Here is a 20,658-nt window from a genome sequence, read left to right as displayed (position 1 = left end):
TCCACAGGAGGCTGTTTTTGGTACGTGGCATTAGCTGTTAGTTGTAAGTCCTAATAACATCACAAAGACTGTAGTGATGCCTGCTAAATGGCCATTAAAATGGGCTGTCAGACCTAATGTCAGTTATGTCAGTGTTCGCTCTCTGAGCTACAGTCCTACATGTCAAACTGTTAGCTTATCTAGACAGGGGAAGGTTTTATAAGTCTGGTTAGGATCAGGCTGTAAATAAATGCATTAGTTACTGTAAGGTCTGGTCAATGTGAACATCCCGTCTCGCTGGGATGACATGCAGGCTCGACATGCGACCATTTTAAAGATAAGGGGGTGTTTTATGAAAAGTTTATCTTGATGCCAAAATTTATTTTCTACATTTTCTAGTGATATATTACAAGGTAAAACTAATTTCTGTTTGTTTTCCAAGGTATGAATGCTCTACATGTAATCAGCATTTGTTGTCTTTTTAATCCTATTTGAAATGGTAGCAGAACATCCTGCGTATCAGCCCATATGCTGTAAAGTGTTAACTTGTAAAAATGTCTCACCTTGTGTTGCTGCAGTCTGTTGTCATCTGTCTTGTCCTCCATACGGCTGAGGGAGATCCCAGTGCTGGAGAGAGAGGACACTGCACTGGACAGGGTGCTGGATCTGAGGGTGACACACACACACACACACACACACACTCCTATTTTTGCAAAGTCAGAATTCACAGTTGTTTCATTGTTTTGTTTGTCCTTCCTTTTTTTTACTGATTTACACTTTACAGCATTTTGTAACTTATATTTTGTGTTCTATCAAAGGTTTATTATTATTATTATTATTATTAGTAGTAGTAGTAGTAGTAGTAGTAGTAGTAGTAATAGTAGTGTTAGTAGTAGTACAGTAGAAGTAGTAGTAGTGGTAGCAGTAGTAGTGTTAGTAGTAGTAGTAGTAATAGTAGTAGTAGCAGTATTATTACATGGTATTACAGTAGTATTACATAGCTACTGCAGTACATGGGCTGAGTTTACCTGCTAGCAGTGGAGAACTCCTTGATTTTCCTTCCCTCCAAAGAGGCGAGATGCTGCTCCAGCGCCTCCAGCAGAGAGCTAGGAGCCTGGGGGAGGATGGGGCGGGGGGTGGAGGGGCAACATTAGGAGCACAGGCAAGTAGACAAAGGGGGACACACCGCTTTCTCTCACTCATCTCATACTCATTTTATCTCCCTCTCTCTCTCTCTCTCTCTCTCTCTCTCACTCTCACACATACACACATACACACAAAGCAGCACCAGAATTAAGACATCACCCTTAAATTTATGTCCATTTGTCTTCTCTAAGATTGGAACAGCTCTTTTGTTTTTGCATTTGGTTTCATCAGGTTTGGTTGACAAGCATGCACAGATCAGCCCTGGATCATGCAAGCAAGTCCACAGCAGGACTGACAGGTCAGGACAGAGCGGAGCGGAGCAGAGCGTCGTTCCTGCAGGGCTCCAGAGTACAAACACAACAAACACATCTCCTAACCATCTAAGAAGCCCATGCACAGGGGTGCACAAACGCTCTCGTATACACACGCACGCACGCACGCACTCACAAATGGAAAATCGCAGTCCAGAAATAAGGAGTTAACCCGTGGATTCCACTTCTTGTTAAAATAAAAATATTACTGATTTGATTTATTTTAGCGATTAAGCAGCAACTAGTCGGGTTAGAATCAAAATTTTGTCCCAATTCAAAATGAGACACTGGAAGCCAAGGAAGTTAACTTACTGAAAGGCAATTGTCTGGTGAAAACCAGGTATACACATTAAGCAGCTGGACAGCATCCTTCATAGAAAAACAAAGGGATGGATGGGTTCGTTTGGACCACATGTGATACCGAGGTTTTCAGCCAGAGCCTTACATTTCAGCTTCAGAGAACACAATCTAAACACAACAAGCAAACAAAGAAAAGATTTCTCATATACTTATTTTAAGGGGGAAAGAGAGTAAAATGCGAATTCTGGATATCCTTCTTCAGAGAAATCTAGAATATGCTAAAAGTTTAAAAGTAAAACAGACACATATCTAGAGCTCAGTATAGGCATGGGTCACTATGTAGTTGAATAGGGGCATATAGGGTCTTCATAAGCACTACAAACATGACACATTGAGAGAAAAAAGAAAGAGTGAAGCCTTTTTCAATTTATTTTCTGATTTGACATATTGTAAAAATCCAATTATGTGCCCATTGAAAAGGATAAATTGCGTATCAGGCCTATAACATGATATGCAGTACTTATGATGGCATTATGTGCACCTATCCAAGTCATATTTGCAGAAACCTATTTAGTAAAAACCATTCGCTGCTCTCCCCACAGCTAATGCAAAGGGATTTCTTTTCAGGAAAATGATATGAACAGTGCTTATTTGGATAGAGACTTATTTCTTTAAAGCTTTACTGAGTTTGAGATAAGGAGTTCTATTTCTGTGATAAGCATTTGAATCAAGGGAGACAAGCCTTGATATTTACACTGGGAGAATGCCAGAGAGACCACTGTTAGAATTCAGGCAGATACTAAGCCCCAATCATGGACATCTAAAATGGAAGTATATGTGAATTGACTAAAAGCTTTTGTAATTCAACTGCATAAAATGCTGCTTTCAAAATCGTACCATGGCACATAGACTAAAATTTGCTCTGCAGTGATTCAGATAAGAAAGAAACTTGATATTTCTGCATAAAAATGCTTAAAAATTGGAATAAAATGGCGCTGAAGGGGTCAAGTTCAAGGCTATAGTAATTGGTTCCTCCCTACTCTAGACTCTGTGCAGAAAGAAAGGAAGAGGGGAGAAGGAGTTAAGGAGAGTGAGGAAGAGAGGAGGAGGACGGGGCAGCTGCAGTGTGGGCAGGTCTGTAGGGTGAGTAGGGAACGGGAGCGTTTAGAAATGAAGCATTATGGGATTGACTTGACTGATTGATTGATTGGTTGATTGACTGGTTGATTGATTGATTGAGATGAGATGTAGACTGACCTGTGTGAGATCGGGACTGTCGCCCTGATCTATCCCAACTCGCTGTGTCACAAAAAAGGAGGAGGGGTAGGGGAGGGAGGAGGGAGGCAAAACAAAAAAATAAACCAAATGTAATAAACCAAGGAATAAACAAAAAACCCAACAGACCACAGAGTAAAAAAAAAAAAAGGAAAGGAGGCATGTGAAGGAGGAAGAGGAGGAAGAAGAAGAGGAGGAGGAGGGAGAAAGAAGAATCAAACCGAAGCATTCATTACTTCATGCAGTGGCTGGAAAGGAAAACAAATAAAAGACAACGGAGGAGGAGGGGAGGAGGGTGCATGCACACGCATACAAACACCTATATATACACACACACACACACACACATATACACACACACACACACACACACACACACACACACACACACTGAGATCTGGAGACTGGTTTGAAATGAATGCTGAACACACTGACTGGTTGAACGGGCGAGGCAGATAAGGCAGACAACAGGTCACGTGACTGCGGGGTGAGAAACATCCAAAAGGAAGACACTCAACTAATGTTGACTTTGAACAGAAAGAGAAGGAAGGGGCACAAATGACACAAACAAACAGACAAACACACATTTTGTTAGACAGGTAAATGAATGGGTCCTTAAAGTCAACGTTAGTCTGTTTTTTCTTTCTTTTTTCTTTTTTTTTTTTGGATCGAGCTGCTACACCCCTCCGTTACCCCAAACCTTCTTCCAGATAGGAACCAAACCAAACCCTTTGAAGATGACGCACGGGGAAATGCTACATAGTCTACAGACGATACAACTGTTTATATTCACTGTGAAGCCTAGCAAGTATTGGAACTATTAATTGGATAACAGCCATTGTAAAAGAGACTTAAAAAAAAGGGAGGGAGGGAGGAAATCAAAAAGGAGGAAGAGGAGACAGAGATAGAGATAGAAAAAATACAGCTTGCTTGGGCATGCAGTGCAGGCATGTGAACAGGCAGCACGCGAGGGGTCCTTCAACTGGAAGCTCTACATGAGTGGCTCTCTGATTGGCTAAGGCTCAGCCGTTAATCAGTGTCTCGGGGTCACCCCCTCCCCGGGTCAGGGCAAGAAACAGGACAGAAAAGAGGAGAAAATCGAAAGGCAAAAAAAAAGACGGGAAGATTAAGGAGAAGTAGCCCCTTGGACGCTGATTTGCAATCAGTTTTAAATTCCTCACAGTTGAGGTTAGAAAATACTGACTGTAGATCAGATCGCAAGGGTCATTTCTAGAGAAAAAAAAACAAGTCTAGAACGCATCTCAACAGTTTAAAGTGGTTTCCTCCGCAAGTTGTCAACTCTTTTCGACATTCTTCTGAAAAAAAAAAAAAAACAGGACAAATTCACAAAGCAATATGGAAAACAATCCGTAGGAAACTGATTCCATATTACACCTGTCCTGTTCAAGTCAATTCAGAGGAGAGGAGAGGAGAGGAGAGGAGAGGAGAGGAGAGGAGAGGAGAGGGGAGGAGAAGAGGTGAGGAGAGAAGGGAAGAGAGGATAAGAGGAGAGGAGGAGAGGGGAGAAGAGATGAGGAGAGGAGAGAAGAGAGGATAAGAGGAGAGGAGATGAGGAGAGAAGAGGAGAGCAGAGATGAGGAGAGGAGAAGAGAAGAGATGAGAGGACAGACAAGACGAGGAGAGAAGAGGAGAGATGAGGAGAGAAGAGATGAAGAGAGGAGAGACGGGGAGAGGAGAGAAGAGAAGGTGAGGGGAGACCAGCGTAACCCCTTGAGATGCACTCCGGACAGACGCTCCCACCCTCTGCAGTGGTGTTTTGCTCAGTGTTTCCTCAGTGGAGGAGCGGCGGGACGGACAGACGTTACCTCTGCCACTTTGAGGAACTCGGACAGTTTGGTCATCCTGTTGAGAAAGGTCTTGTAGATCTCCAGAGCCTCTTTGCACTGGTTCTTCTTCATGTCGAAGTATTTCTCTGTGGAGTAGAGGGACCAGAATCGGCGTCAGAGATCTCTTCATTCATCAAGCACAAACTCATTTAAAAGGAGAAGTACTTTGGGATGGAAAGATATGCTTAACCACGATACGATGTAATAAATAAAAGGGTTAATGACAACAAATGACAACAATGACAACAAAGTCTGACTGTGCAGAATTATGTTTATTTCTGAGCCACAAATCTTTCTAGAAATTGCATTGGCTTGCTAGAATGTAAACAACAATTTAAAAATGTCATTACAAAGTGCAAATAATATAATTTCAATGGAGAACTTGTGAAATTTGTGATTACTACAGCAGAATAAAATGGAGCTAATATCGCAATTGATTTTTCTGCCCCACGATCGCAATATAATGAATTTTGATACATGTCCCACCCCTAAACTGACTTGTTCATTGCAGATCTGGGTCAAACAGTATTAGCAAATACATTTTATGGTTTATTTTAGCTGAAGTGCCAGATATGTGGCATTTACAACACAGGACATTAATAGCACCAGAAAGTAAACACAAACACTGAAAAAATATGTAAAATCAATCTAGTATACTTTACTACCGCCATCCATCTTATCTGACACTATCTGAATTGTCCTGATATGGTAAACTCCACCCATCTGGTATTCCATGCAGGTTAAAACAAACCTAAATTGGGACTCCCAGCTCCCAGCAGGTCTCGATCCTAGTCAAAGCACCTTAGATCAGGTCCATTAAGTAATGAATCATTTAATATACTTCACGCTGAGAAGTTTGATGGTCTGCTCTCAGTATTAGCCACTGACTCCTTGCTGGTTAAATAATTCATACAAGAAAGGAAGGGGATCTTTATAGTCTTTAACTGGAATTAGAGAGATGCTAGGAGCCAAAGTTGATTTCTCCTCTTGTCATGTGATCTGAACTCTGTCTGATCCCAAGACATCAGGGGCAACAGGTCAGTCCTCAAGATTACTACATCAATCTAATATAGACTGAATGGAGATTAACTGTGGATCTGCTGTGTCCACCCGTTGCTGTGTGTGTGTGTGTGTGTGTGTGTGTGTGTGTGTGTGTGGGGGGGGGGGGGGTTACCCAGCATGTTGATGACCCCTTCGTTGTAGGCAGCGAACAACCGTATGGAGTCTTTAAACAGCAACATGAAAGCTGCGTTGATCACACCATTGGTCAGCTCATTAGAGTTAGGCTGGAGTTAGAGAGAGAGAGAGAAAGAAAGAGAAAGAAAGAGAAGGAAAGAAAAGAAGAACGAAAGAAACTGAGCACGATAAAGGCAATATATGGAATTGACGTGTTTACATGTGTTACAATTAACAAGAACAACCACTATATTTGACATAATATACTGTATACTCAGTGGTAAAAATCATAATATATGGTAGTAATAATAATAAGGAAACAAGAGTACATATAAAGGAAACCAGACACGAGAATAAAAAATAAATTCACTATGAGCTGGCAGCTGCTTAGTGCTTTTACAGTCTTCTACTGATTCTACTTGAGTAGTTTAGTTTAGTGCTTGCTCAAAGGTGTTTGACAGTAGTTGATGGAAGGGAGGAGAGCATTACTCCTTCTCTTGGGATTCAAACTGACAACTTTACAATCCCAAGTCGGCGTCTCAAGCCTTCTGTCTTTAAACATCAGATGTGTACCTGGAAGTCCAGCAGCGCATCCAGCTGGTTCTGAATGATGGGCAGAGTCTTGATCAGCTTCTCTGTGTTCATGGTGCGCATCACGCCGTCAGCCCTGGCAACACACAGAAAACAAGCACACAAACACACACACACACACACACACACACACACACACACACACACACACACACACACACACACACACACACACACAGGACTTAGGTATCAAAATGGTAAACTAAGGTGTGTGTGTACGGAGATCCTTTAGAACCAAAAACGGGCGATGAAATAATGCAGAAATAGGATATTAGTGTGAATTAGAATTAGGGAATAAATATTATCGTTATGTATGTCAATGTGTTATGTAAGTGTGTGTGTGTGTGTGTGTGCACCAGTATATTACCCTCTCTTCATCTTGGTGAAGTCCACTGCCACTAATCTGTAAGACATGGCTTTTTCATTCAGGTAGCGGCTGTAGCGTCTGATGAAGGTTGACATGTCATACCCTGCAGGACAGATGGGGGGCACTACTGTTAGAGACAGCTCACCTTGACCCACATCCAAACCAGGTGAAGCTACAATCCCTTTCCTATCAAATGTACCAAGCCGTCTTTGAGCCACTTCACCCCATTCACTCCCAGAGATGCTGAAAGCCAAAATCTGCTTTTCATGATCTATCAAAATGGCCCCAACACCATCTTACACTGGGGATTTTTCTTTTTTAACATCTTTAAACGGCCAGTGACTGAGCATCACATTTTCAGCAACATTGAGCACCCTCTTGTACCAAGCTGAGAGCTCATTTGTCTATATCCAATTCTGGATTGTGGCTTCCTCTTTGGAACAAAGTAATACAACTCTGAAATAGGATTACCGATCGTGTTACAGAGCCAGGGAGAATCAGACATAAAGTCATTTTATTAGATGTACGGCATTGCCGAGTTTACAAATTGCCAAATGGCATTAAATCACCTTGTAGCGCAGCCTTATCTAGGAAGTTGTTGAGGTTGAAGAGTGTGTTTCTGGAGGCTAGGTACTGGATCAATCTCTGATGGAAAAAGAACAGGAGAGAGAAAGAGAGAGCTGGTTATCTGACAATATCAAGTGATGCCCATGCAGACACACTGGGTGTGTGTAAGTCTGGCACGGTGAGGCTCATTTGTAGATTGTAGTTTTATTGTGTATTTATGTGCCGGTGGGAAGGTCCGACATCCCGGACTTTGCATTTATGTGCTATTTTGTTGGAAAATCAAACCCAGAAGACATGGACGTCCTGCAGCTTAACAAGCTAAATTGATTAACTTCATTCAACAAATTTTAGGTTAGTGTGGCTAACAACAAACTTGCAATAAAAGTGCATTGGTATGTGTTTTCTTCCTGTTGACGGACACAAATATGTTTTTCGCCTTGTTGAGAAGGTTAAAGGTCACCACTGGGTCATACTTTGGAAACTCAGGTAGGACTTAGGAGCCGTTCATGTTAAATTCCCAAGTAGGAAATTTGTTTTTTCCGATATCCAATAGCACATGAGTGCACAATTAGTTCCACAAACATTTCCCAGAGGTAAAGCTGCTCTGGAGGCAGAAATCTCTCAACTCATTAGTTGAGTTAAACACTGGACAGAGCCAAACCACAGTTTTTATGCAAAGTAACTTTAGACTGAAGCCCAGTGAAAAAAGCAGGAAGAGAGGAGGAAGGTAATATCAAGCCTAGTGCTCTGAAAAAGAAATGCAATCTATACTAAGCTATCTCAGTTAGCTAGTTAGCCTAGCTGACCGTCCAAGTTCAAGCTAGCCAAACTGGCTTACAGCGACCTGTATAAACTAGTTGGCAAGTCTGCTGACCTTCCAGGAATGTGAATGCCATGGTCATGAATGAATGAAGAAGTCACTGTCATTTCTATATTTCATTCATATTTTGACCAGAGTTCCTTCTTTGCCATTCAAGTTTGCCAGTAGGCTAACTTGTGCGCCAAAAACCTGCTGCTCGTTGGCTCTACCCACTGAGGTTTAAAGACCACATGAAATGGCATCTTTACTTCCTGGATTTGATGCATTTCCTTTTGAAACAGGATGTTGGGGGATCATTCAAAAGTCTAAACCAGTGGAATATGAGTCAGGGAGAGAAAGGCAGTTTTATTTGATGTGAGGGGCGCAGAGGGATGGGATTGTTAAAAAATCTGATGTTTTATTGGTTAGAAATTTATTTATTTATTGGTTATATTTACACCTACTGGTGCAGCATGAGGTCACCATTAAAGATACTCTGTTTTCCAGGAAGTAAAAGTAGTGGGAGTTCAATTCATGGGGACTTTAACTCAGGCAGCTCTTCTCTGCCTCTGAGAAATGTCTGTGCAACATAACTCCGACCTGCTGCTCGTTTGTGCGTTCAGCTCACCTCGTTGCCGTACATCATGAGGTGGTGTGTGGTGATGAGGGCTTTGAAAACCACGATCCAGCTGTTGCTGGCTGTGCGCTCCAGCAGTGTGTCTGCCAGGTGGGGAACGCTGACGTTCAGCTCATTGGTGCAGTGGATCAGGTCTGCAGGGCACAAAACAGAGCGAGTGAAAGAGTTCAAGTTCAAGTTCAATTCTTTATTGCCATGTCAGCAAAAGCTGATAGGAATTCGTCTTGGTGCAGCTCAGGTTAAAAACAAAGACAGGGTGACACAATGCACAAATCAACATATCACACCAGCCAAAGTACCGCACAACTAGTAAAAAAAAAGCAATAAGTAGGATCAATCATAAAATAAGAATAATAATAAAAATACAATAAATAGCTACAATAAAAAGAGTAGTACTCCATAAAACAGATAAATATAAAAATAATTCACGTTTCCTGATAAGAGGTGCTTATTATAAACATAAAGTGCTTAATGTATTTAGAGCTGAGCTGAAGTGCCTGATGGCTTCAGGGTGGGAACTGTCTCTGAAGCGAGAAGTTCTGCATTTGATACTCTGATTTGAAAAGGGAGAAGGCAGGGTGAGAAAGGTCTGTGGTTATTTTCTTTCCTTGCTTTCCTTCTTATGCAATCTGTGTAAAGTGCAGATATTGCAGCAAGGATGCAGTGAAAAAGTGAGTGGATCGCTGGTGCAGTGTATCGAGTCTGGAGACCAGAGAAAACAATCAGACAATGTGAATGAATGACTGGGATAAAACACGGGTGACAGAGATGGGTGTGCACCCTTGAGCAAGGCACCAAACACCATTCGGGTTGCAGGTTCGATCACCGCAACATCCATGTGTGTTGCTGAAGTGTCCTTGAACAAACCAGCCTGTTCACTCACTGTAAGTCTGGGTAAGAGCATCAGCTACACACTGAATTTGGAATTTATAACCAGAATGAGTTTACAAGTCGATTTATTATTAATCTCTGGAACGAGGGAATAACCACAGTGAATGCAGTCATATTGACTGATGCATTCCCTTTGACTGAATGAATGAATGATCAGTACACAAATCAATGTTTTAATGAATATGTAATGATAGAGATTGCATAGACAGATGGATCAGAATCAACGCTACTGTATCACAAAATCCATTTTGTGACTATAATTCAGCAGTGCTACCCAGGCTAAGATGTGAGTAAAATATCTGCTGTGAAGATGGCAGGTACAAGTCTGGGCCGATTCTATTCCAACGCAGTCAACTCAAGGGCTGCATAATTAAAAAAAACAGTCAAATGAAGAGACCGCTCACGAAGTAGGAATTTAAATTCTCTTCCAAGAGCGTCTTTGTGATCTGTGGTGGACTAAAACAAAGCTGACCCCGACACCGGCCCTCGCAGACTCACATCTACTGCGAAAATTGCGTGTCCATAGCAAATGTGGAGTAAATTTCAAAGGGAAATAGCTCAGTGTTCTGCGGCGTGTAGGACATGAAGGTCTGAGGAATGGCAGGCTGAGTGTGTGTGTGTGTGTGTGTGTGTCTCTCCGAATATATGTTTAACAACATCCAAATAATCTTGTCGGAAAATAAACTGCCAGGTTTACTCAGGATCAGATCACAGAGAAAAGAAAATGCAAACTTATATTTACAATCACATGTTTAGAGGTGAACCCTGAACCTATAACCAGGACAGGCTATAGGAACAAAGCCCCACATTCTTCCCTTTAGGATTTCTTCTCAGGCTAAAGATTGAAATGTGAAGTATGTAAGGCGCCTGGATAATCTCAAAGAATTACTGACTCTTAGTGAAAGCACTACAGTTTAAACAGCAGAACCACACTTCTCTTCACATGCCCTGTTGAATATCGGCATACTCTAATGCAAAGCCAGAAGTGGACTTTATTTCATGTGATATTATTCAACCGTGACTCAGAACTGTTCAATTGGATTACTGTAGAGAAGAGGTTGTGAATAATTCAACGAAAAACACTTTTTTTTTTCAAACTTGTCTGGGTGTGTGTGTGTGTGTGTGTGTGTGTGTGTGTGTGTGTGTGAACTGTATTTCTCTATTTGAACCTGAAGAGTTTTATTCCAAAATTCCATAGCCGCCATTTGAAAAGTTTTAACCTATCTGAAGATGTTTACTTCACAATCGTCTCTGAATATTACAGTGGAAACTGAGCTTATGCAGACTGGGAAAACTAACTGCAAAACAAGATCCTGGCTAATATCTTATTTAGTTTACGTTTTTTTGCACAGTGATCAAACACAGGGGCAAAGTGATAAAAACACAGAAAGAAGAAACAAATTACACATTTGACCAGATGAGATGAAACACACAAGGGACTTCCTCTCCTAGCAAAATAAACAAATAAAAAAAATCAATCTACAACTGAACTAGATAATAAAATCTACCTGAATTGGATAACAGAACCACTAGCTTCAGCATCTCAGCAGCAGCAACACAATGCATAAAATGACAAGTGAGGGAAATAAAATAAGTTACAATAACCCAAATCCAGTGAACCAAAATAATTGGGAAAGTGAGAGAGGGAGTATGTTTGTGTTCAGGGAGAGAAAGAGGAGGGAGGAAGGGAGAGAGAGGAGATTTGTGTTCTGAATTATTGAGAGAAAACTTCAAACTCGGTTCCTAAGACAGATCCTGGGTCTGTATCTTACCAGGATAAGACGTTATCAGGGTTTATGTGAAAAGTCTGTGATGTTTTCAGTGGCCAAAGAAAAACAGGATACTCAAGAATCCTAAATTATAACCGTGTTAAATGTTAAATACATGTAAATACACTTGTGATTCACTGCAACTGATGCTTCAATGTTCATTTTATATCATTTTTTGGGTGTTAAACCCTCAACAGCAACTACAACAAAAATAATGCCAATCATAGCATCAATAACAGTCATTATCACTATTGTGCAGCTATGCTTTGCTTTGATTTTCCTCTATTTGGACCGACTGCAGTCGATCTCTGACTCTGGCTGCATTAATGTCATGACATTTGGTCCACCTGCTCTAGGGCCAAATGTTAGTCAAAGGTCTTACAACTGAAAAGTGGGTTTGCATAATCAATATAAATACCTATATTTGATGCATGCATAGAAAATAACCTATGAATGCATCTAAGGATTGCATGGATGTATGTAGATTACCACAACCTGATTGAACGAATGCACCTGTCATTATGAAACGCAAACTATATAAAAATGGCTCCAACCCTGGAATCACTGCTGTATATTAGTATTTTTCATCGACAACTGTTCTTAATCGCCATACTATCTCAGGACACGGATATCGACACAGTACGTGCTAATGGTAGCACTCCATTACACTTTACATGTCATTAATGGGTTTTCTGGTGAATATGCTCCTGCCACAATAACTAATGGGACCAGATTGAATCCCACTAATTCATGTTTACAGTCAAATGGTGAGTCCTGGTCTCTTGTACACACTCACCAATGTAAAGCATCCGGTAAAGAGGCCATGCTGCTTCACTGCATCATGATTAAACATTACCTTAAATGCAAGGGCTCACACACAATCACACACTTTTTTTATAAGGTACTATTTTACTTTTAGTTCAGTACTTGTACTAAATTTACTATTTCTGTACTGTGTCCACCTCTGCGTATTCCCCAGTTGTTAAAAAAGTTTAATCTCGATCAGAATGATCCGGATTTGGAAATCCCATGTTTTGCTATCCAGGATCACCCCGATCCAGATACAAACTTTTCAAGATTACCAAATCCGGATTACCAGTGCTCTAAATAGGACTACATATCACAATGTAGGCTACTAGCTATGTAAAGAACAACAGGTAGAATAGCCAGCGTGGGGTCACTTTAAGTGTTTTTATTTGAAGAGACAGAAAACAGCACAATAAAACAATACAAACATCCCCTTCCATTTTCAATTTCTTTTAAACAGTCAGACCCCTCATCTGACCCACAACAAATAAATAAAAACAAACAAATATACATTATTCACAAATACATTGTGGATATTTTGAACACGTGTTTTAAATCATAAAAAGGCTAAATGTCCAATAGTTAACAAAATAAAGAATGTTCAGAGTTCTTCTTCATTTGTGGAGCTTTTTGAAGTCCTGCTTTTAGGAGGCGGATCTCAAATCTGGCTTCGGTTTGCTGTAGTTGGGTGAGAGTGATTTGTTCCTCTGCCAGACGAATCTGTACTTCTGCTCTTTCAGTTTCTCGTTTAAGAAGTGACTCATGGGCATCATTATCTTTGTTTGGCAAAGAACGCTTCCAGCCTCTTTTCTGAGCTCCTGTGGCAATAACTACTGGCTCTACCAGTGATGATCCACCTTCTTCCTCAATAACAGGGTTGAGATCCAGAATAAATGTTTCCTCTGCATTAGGAGGAACTGGCTCGCTTTCCTCTACAATCGTGGGCTTACCGTCCCCTACAACACCTTGAATCCCGTGCAGAGCTTGCGAGTTTTCACCTCCAATAATGTCAAGAACCACATCTGTGTAATCACCTCTTCTAAAGGGCTTGTTGCCTGTTTGGGGGTGTTTTTTGCTTCAGCATGGTCCTTTGTTGTCCTGGCCTTCAGATTCTTCCATCAAAATTTCACCTGCTCCGTGGTCCTCTTCTGGCCAGACCCCATGGCATTCACATTCTGGGTGATTTCAACCCAAATGTCTTTTTTCTTTTTGTTAGTCACTTCTTCACCCTTAGTAGAATTATAACTTCCTACTATTGAGGCATAATGGCACCTAACACCCTCCAGCAGTGCCTGGGTTTCTGCAACAGTGAAATTAGGTCCTTTTGAGTCCATGGTTCTACCTCTTTGGTGTAGTGAACATAGAGTTTATAGGCCTTGGGCATGATTGATTTAATTGAACACAAACCAAAGCACATCAGCTAATTGATGTTTACTGGGTGTGTGTTTGAAAAGACCAATTACACTGCCATCTTATTCAGCCTTTCTCAGGGGACTTACAGAGAGGCACTGACATGGCAGGTATTGTCCATCGTCACCACCGTTTTGGTAGGAGAGGATACGGTCAAAGGGTGTACACTGAGCGTACAAAACCACTGGAGCAATACACCACTGAGGAACTGTATGCTCGGGTTCGCTTTGGGAATGCTGATATTAAGTACATTGCAGATCTTGTCAGGCCAAAACCTCAACGCAGAACCCGAAGGAGTCACGGTCTGTCTGTGGAAGAACAGGGCTTCATTGCTCTGCGCTTCTATGCATCTGGGACTTTCTACCAAGTTGTTGGTGACAATATAGCAGTGGACAAATCAACTGTGAGTGATGTGGTGAAAGCTGTGTCAATCGCATTGGCCAGCCTGGTCAATCAATTTGTTTCATTTCCAAAGGATGACCAGATTGCCCAGACCAAGTGCATTTTTTTTCTTTAGGGGAACATGCCCAATATTATTGGGGGGGTTATCGACTGCACTCATGTGCATATACAAGCACCTCATGAGAGGGAGTACATCAACCGAAAGGGGAGGCACAGCATCAACATCCAACTTGTGGGCGACGCTGACCTCATCATCACAAACTGCGTCGTGAAGTGGCCTGGGTCTGTCCATGATGCGCGTATCCTGAGGGAGAGTGCTCCAAACCAACCGACCGGATGCCATAATATTAGGAGACAGTGCCTATCCACTCCTACCATGGCTGATGACCCCTGTTCTTGTAGCAAACACACCTGAGCAGGCACGCTTCAACACTGCTCATTGCAAAACAAGATGTACAATTGAGCGTTTAAATGGAGTCCTGAAGAGGCGCTTTGCATGCTCCTTCTTGCGAGTGGAACCACAGGGAGCGTGCAACATAATACTTGCTTGTATTGTCCTGCACAACATCGCTACCAGGCATAAAGTCCCTCTCTGTGATGATGTTTATGATGCACCTGAGCCTGCTGAAGACCCAGACCAACCTCCGGCGTTCTCTCAGAGTGAGGGACTGACTGGACGTGCAATAAGGGATGCAATTGTTAGAAACTACTTTTGACTGGTTCATCTCTGATGTAATTAATATACAGTGATAAATGACAGTTTAAATTAAATATATTATTTTTGTTTGATATTGACCGCTATTTGGGGGATTATTTTATGGGGACAAAATCCTTTTTTTTTTTACTGTACTGAAAGGCTTAATAGGTAGCCTAATGTCTACTTTATCTACTTTTTCACTGTAACGGTTAAACAAATCAAGTGCAAAATATAAATAAATGTATATATACTATATATACATGATACAAATGTTGTATTATTTGACCAGTTTTAAAGTTTTATTACATTTTGTTCCTGAAATCCACCCTGAATCCACCCTTCTGCTGGGATCAGGATAATCCTGATAGGATAATCCTGATTTTTTGGATCAAAGGTATCCCAATCCTACTTAAAAGTTTCAAACAACACATACTGAAGGTTTGATCCAGATCAAAACCAAGACTGAATTACGTGATCTAATCCGATTTCAGAATCCTTTTTTTCTTTTGAACAACCCATTTTCAAGATTTGATCCAATCTGATCAGATTACTTCTGAACAACTGGGCCACATAACAGTGAACATAGCCATAGGGATGTGATGAAGTATTGATTGTATGATTGGCAACCAGGATTATTGATAAATTGCGGTCCACATAGGAAATAACGTACATCGATAACACAGTTAGAAGGAGGATAATGGTGAGGATATCCGCAGTGAAGTGTCATCAAGTTAAATTGAAGAGATTTGTAATGCCGGTTAGAATGAAATATAAGACCAATGTTGCAACTGAAATGAAAAATAAAAACAAATGTAAACCTATCAGGATATCCTGTAAGTCTCATTTCTCACTGTAAAAAACAGCAAACCAAGAAACCGCAGACTTCTACAAGTGAATTTAAGCCTTAAAACACTGTGATAACTGTGTTCGATATGATTAAAGACGTTTTAAGGCTTTTTCAGGACCTGCAGACGCATTGCAAGATAAGAAGGTCATCGTGGATTGACACATAGTGGGGGGGCTATGAAAATGTTGGCGGGGTTTCCATTCGTGCTCTGCTTGTAGATTCCCATCAAAAACCACAGACTTTCAGATTGTCTGTGAACCAAAGCTAGACCATGTATTATCTGGATTTTGTGTTAGCCTGTCATTATTTTAGCCATGTCTACTTTTACATCATTTGGCTGACTCCGAGAGACTAGCAGCATCGCTATCAAGAAACGAATGACCCGTGATTATTCTCAGTCCATTTGGTTGCTTCTGCAGACATCTACACCATTATTACTGCCATGTAGAACACACAGCGAAGGAAATTATATGCAAAATAAAGCTATTTACTCTGCTTTGAGGGCACAGGGTCATCTTGGCCTGATTAGTATTCTATGTTTGATGAATCTGGTTTCTATAGCCAGCCTCTACTATCTCAGCCATGCAGAACATTGCCTAGTGGAATCCTATTACTATGTCTGTCATGCTCATCATTTTGCTATGGGTAGTAAATAATCAGCATTGGCTGTTTGTGTCACCAACCGGTCTGTCAAGGTCATGACACCATAAAAAAAAAGCATGCCGATGAGACCGGGGTCCGCCCGCTCTGAGTAGCTTAAATGACCAGAGGTGCACTTGATTTATCACGCGCTGCTTGCAGGTGATTTTTGGAGTTATGGCGTCAGAGTTCTCTATCACTGTGTAGCTATTCATCTCCTTTTTTCCTCTGTGCCTGGCGAGGAGGGATCAATACTACCTTGAGTATTTTGGAAAGGTAATTGAAATGTCTTTGGTATTTATCAAACCTCTCAGATTAGCTGCGCTGATCCAGAATCACTGGCTACGTCCCTCTGACATTCTCATTCTCTGTGATCTGAAAAGCAAAACTAGCTTCAAAGGCTTTGATACATGGGCAGCATTTTGAAACCCTGTTGATGGGCAACATTGCCAATAATCATTGTTTCATTATATTCTTGTTCCTTTTAGCCCACAATGTTTGCTACCCACATTGATTTTGTTCCATTTGCTGATCCCGTTCCTGCCAAAGGCAATAATGCCCATTTCCATTACTTCGAAAGACAGCAAAAGTATCTGCCGCTTTTTTATGACCCTTATTTAACCAGGCAAGTTGAATAAGAGCGTATTCTTATTCTCAGCAGTGGCCTAGGGGAGCAGTTGTTGCAGAGGGAGACACACGTTCACACATTCAGACCTGGGATCTATCCAGTTACTGTCACAGTCTTGTACTGTCGACCAATGAGAGGCCCCACTAGAGCAGTTGGGGTTCACTGCCTTTACTTTGCATTGCTTATTCGCTCCCCCCCCCCCCCCAACTAAGATTTTCTCAGCTGATCCAGAGATTTGAACCGCTGACCTTCTGGTCACAAACACACTTCCCTAACATTCAGAGTATAGACTTAGCTGATGAAGACTGTGATAGACAATTGGTTGAAAAAATGTACTTACTGTATGTCGCTTCGGACAAAAACGTCTGCTAAATGACATAATGTAATGTAATGTAGCTGCCCCACTAAATAAACGCCAGTGAGTCCTACAATATGGCATATCCTGGAGAGAGACTATAAGTATTTACTAACCCTTTAACCTCATTGCTATCAACTGTATGACAGAAAGAGTACAGTTTTTTTTTTTTCATGAAAGCTAGCTGTGGCTATTAGAACAGCTGCATCTGAATGGCCGAAATACAGAATGTGAATTCAATTAAAACTCAATTCAAGTTTCCAGGGTTGAAGTGAATTAGGTCTACAGTGTTAGCCATAGCAGAAGTCCCTCCAGCCTGCATCTGTACCAGGATTTTCCAAACTGTTCCTCTTTAGGGTGGAGCGACAGTACAGCCGAATTACAGCAATAATGTAAAACATGGGACTTTTAGGATGGATACATCTACTGGTCAACGCTAGTGCCACTGATCATCCACAGCCACAGAAAAGCTAGATAATCAGTGTTGGTCACATGAAGATGACAAGATGAATCAGATAGTCATAGTTATTCTCCCTTATAATCCTAGAGTCACAAAATGGCTTTTCCGCTGTAAAATAAGTACATTCATCATGCAAACATGGTTCTGAACCTTGCCTGACGCCCCCGCTGGGCGTCTCCTCTGTTGGACCCGGGACGTCATTTGTACTTTCAGGAGGGCCGAAGCTTTAGTGGCCTTCCAGAAGGGAAGGGCGAGGTGTTACGGTGCTAATTTAGATGTATTGGGTTTTGGGGGGCCCGCTGGCACATCTTGTCAGGGAGCCCAGAATTCCCAGCGGCACCCCTGCTCTGGACATGACTGACTAATCCACTGCCAAACTTACTGGCTGGCTGGCTGGCTGGCTGGTTGAATAACTGACTGGCAGGCTGGCTGGCTAACTGCCTAGTTGTTTCTGGAAGACTGACTTAGCCACTGTCGCTCCTGATTAGCCATCTTAAATATTTGTCCGTCTGTCTGTCTTTTCCAACTGGTGGACTGACTGCCTCTGTGCCTGACTGGCAGCACCATTGATTACCTGTGCTCTCTATCGATCATGTCAAGTAATTATAGTGAGGTAGAAAAGCCACCTAACCTAATAATCACTAGTTAAAGGCTCTCTCTCTCTCTCTCCTTCTCTCTCTCTCTCCATACATAATCGCTGCAGTTTCTTGTTTCCACACACAGGTAATTAGCAGGATGTGGAGATAAAGAACCTGTACTGACACCAACACTGCTGTGTCCAATGCCCCATGTTAACACTCAGCAGCCTATCTACACACAGCAATGTACTCATATTGTAGTCCTCAGCACTGGCAGTACCGACACATTCAGAAATGATAATAATGCAACACAGGATGATAATGGACATGACATGAGCTAGTGTTTTTTACAAATAAGGAATAGTGTTACACAGGGAAAAAAAGAGATGTGGATATGAAAATGGTGATGCTGCCCGAAGAAAACGCACATTCTGTACAGAAGTGTCTGCTCTCCAGAGGGTAATGCTGCTGCTGATAGTGGCGTTAATAATGGATAGGCCTACACTGTAAAGCTGCTGGTTGCAATATGATTAGCCTACCTGAGTGGCCTATTTCCCCAGAATGACATGCACAGATCGCTGGCTATTTCTCAGTCGCCTCACAAACACCCGTTATTACATTTTAGGGCTTTGGTAATGATTGCCATAATGGCCAGATGCACGCGTTGCTGCGTAAATCACATTGTAATCTGAGGGAATGTAATGATGGCAATTAAGGATGGCTACAGCCAATCGGGCCTGGTGAAAAATATAAAAGATGATAGATGCATGCCTGTTTACGAGCTATCCTTTGTGAGGGACGCTATTTGTTGCTGGTAGCCTGATGCATGCCTGCCTACGCTGTACAGTAAGCAGTGATGGTATGCTTAACCTACAGTCAAGGTGTTTCTTCTTGGGTCCGCTGACTTCATGCGTCGTGGCCTTGCAGACGGCTTTGCTGATGGCAGACCCGGTCATGCTGTGCTGAGCGGCGGCGATCCGGTCCGTCAAAGACTGTCCCGACATATTACAGAGGCGGCGGGCGGAATGGTCGAGGGGGGGAAACCGGGGATGATCAAAATGTCTTTAGCGACAGGGAGGGTGCCCTCTGCACGAATCGCCCGTCTGAAGAGGAGAGCGTACACCGACGTGGATCCGATGAGAGGATTCATACGGCGGCCAAATAAAACATAAGACGGTCACATCCAGGGAACCATTTAATATTCAGTCGAAGGTCTGAATCAGGATGACCCCGCACAAGAAATGGCGATAAAAAAATAAAGAAGAAAAAAAAATCTATATATGTCTGTCAAAGCGGCCCGCGCACCAGAAGCAGCTCAGTATAATAATAAGACAATGTACAGTAGGCTGTAATGTAATGTATCCCTGAAATAGCCTGCCAAGGGTGAGATGCCGGCCGGGGCGCCGAGGGATGCGCTGCTGCTACGAGGACGGAATCCGAAACGACGACAATTACCGACACTCTACCGGTGATTATTATTACCTCTATGCGACATTCACCATGACAGAAGACTAGTTTTCAAAGACGATATAAAAGAGCATTGTCCTCTTCTTTTTCCACCTCCTTCTTCTTCTTCTTCTCCTTCACCCAGTTCCCCCCCTGAATCGATGCAGAGATCCGACTGCAAACGCCCCGCTGATCCACATAGGAGCCTGCCTCTATTTGATTTTATCCCCCACGTCTTTTAATCTTCTTATAAAACGGTGTATTTCTATGTTAGGGTTGCCGATAGGCCAATTCCGATTTTTGTCACTCAAACTTGTGTGTAAAATGGCAGTACATGAATCAGGTGACTAAGAAAGGAGGGCGATTGGGCCATCGCTCGGGTCCGGGGAGGGCATCTTAAAGCAGAAGGCTGCCGCGGGTTTCAAGGCAAGGCATCAGCTGTTTCATCACCTCGGTGGATGGAGGCAGTTTGATGTTCAAACTGTCCTTAATTGCCCGCTGTCCAATGAAATGTAGACACATAGGGAGGAAAATCCCCGGGTACAGTGCCCGTCAATGCATTCAAGGCCAGTGGCATGTTTTGTTTTGGCTCCGCTTCATAATACGGCCCAATATAAATCAATATAATATTCCTGTAATATAGCCTACCTTTAGGGATTGATAGTGTCTCAATAGTGGTTTTATAGTGAATTTACCGTTTTTGTATAGAATCACTGCAATATTTTTTATAATAT

The 20,658-nt window shown here is 42.0% G+C and overlaps 1 protein-coding gene and 1 pseudogene across 2 annotated transcripts in view; one reads left to right on the top strand and one right to left on the bottom strand.

Moving 5' to 3' along the window:
* Nucleotides 1-19,482, bottom strand: part of LOC139666669 (phosphatidylinositol-binding clathrin assembly protein-like) — a 25,165-nt gene extending 5,683 nt beyond the window's left edge. For both annotated transcript variants that reach the window (XM_071545965.1, XM_071545966.1), the window contains exons 1-10: nt 19,353-19,482; nt 8,987-9,129; nt 7,562-7,637; nt 6,993-7,095; nt 6,608-6,701; nt 6,033-6,144; nt 4,838-4,944; nt 2,994-3,035; nt 1,008-1,093; nt 543-645 (exon numbers count right to left, since the gene is read on the bottom strand). In XM_071545965.1, coding sequence (XP_071402066.1) covers nt 543-645; nt 1,008-1,093; nt 2,994-3,035; nt 4,838-4,944; nt 6,033-6,144; nt 6,608-6,701; nt 6,993-7,095; nt 7,562-7,637; nt 8,987-9,129; nt 19,353-19,482 — 996 coding nt within the window. The remainder of the gene's footprint in view (nt 1-542; nt 646-1,007; nt 1,094-2,993; nt 3,036-4,837; nt 4,945-6,032; nt 6,145-6,607; nt 6,702-6,992; nt 7,096-7,561; nt 7,638-8,986; nt 9,130-19,352) is intronic.
* On the top strand, nt 13,976-14,990 carry LOC139666663 (putative nuclease HARBI1; annotated as a pseudogene).
* Nucleotides 19,483-20,658: the final 1,176 nt, after the last annotated feature.

Source organism: Centroberyx affinis, unplaced genomic scaffold (genome assembly GCF_046629955.1).
Source record: "Centroberyx affinis isolate AG114_WGS23_722 - 3 ecotype Tasmania unplaced genomic scaffold, CSIRO-AGI_Caff_v1 ptg005081l_1, whole genome shotgun sequence".
Classification (NCBI taxonomy): domain Eukaryota; kingdom Metazoa; phylum Chordata; class Actinopteri; order Beryciformes; family Berycidae; genus Centroberyx; species Centroberyx affinis.
This window is presented reverse-complemented; position numbering and strand designations above follow the sequence as displayed.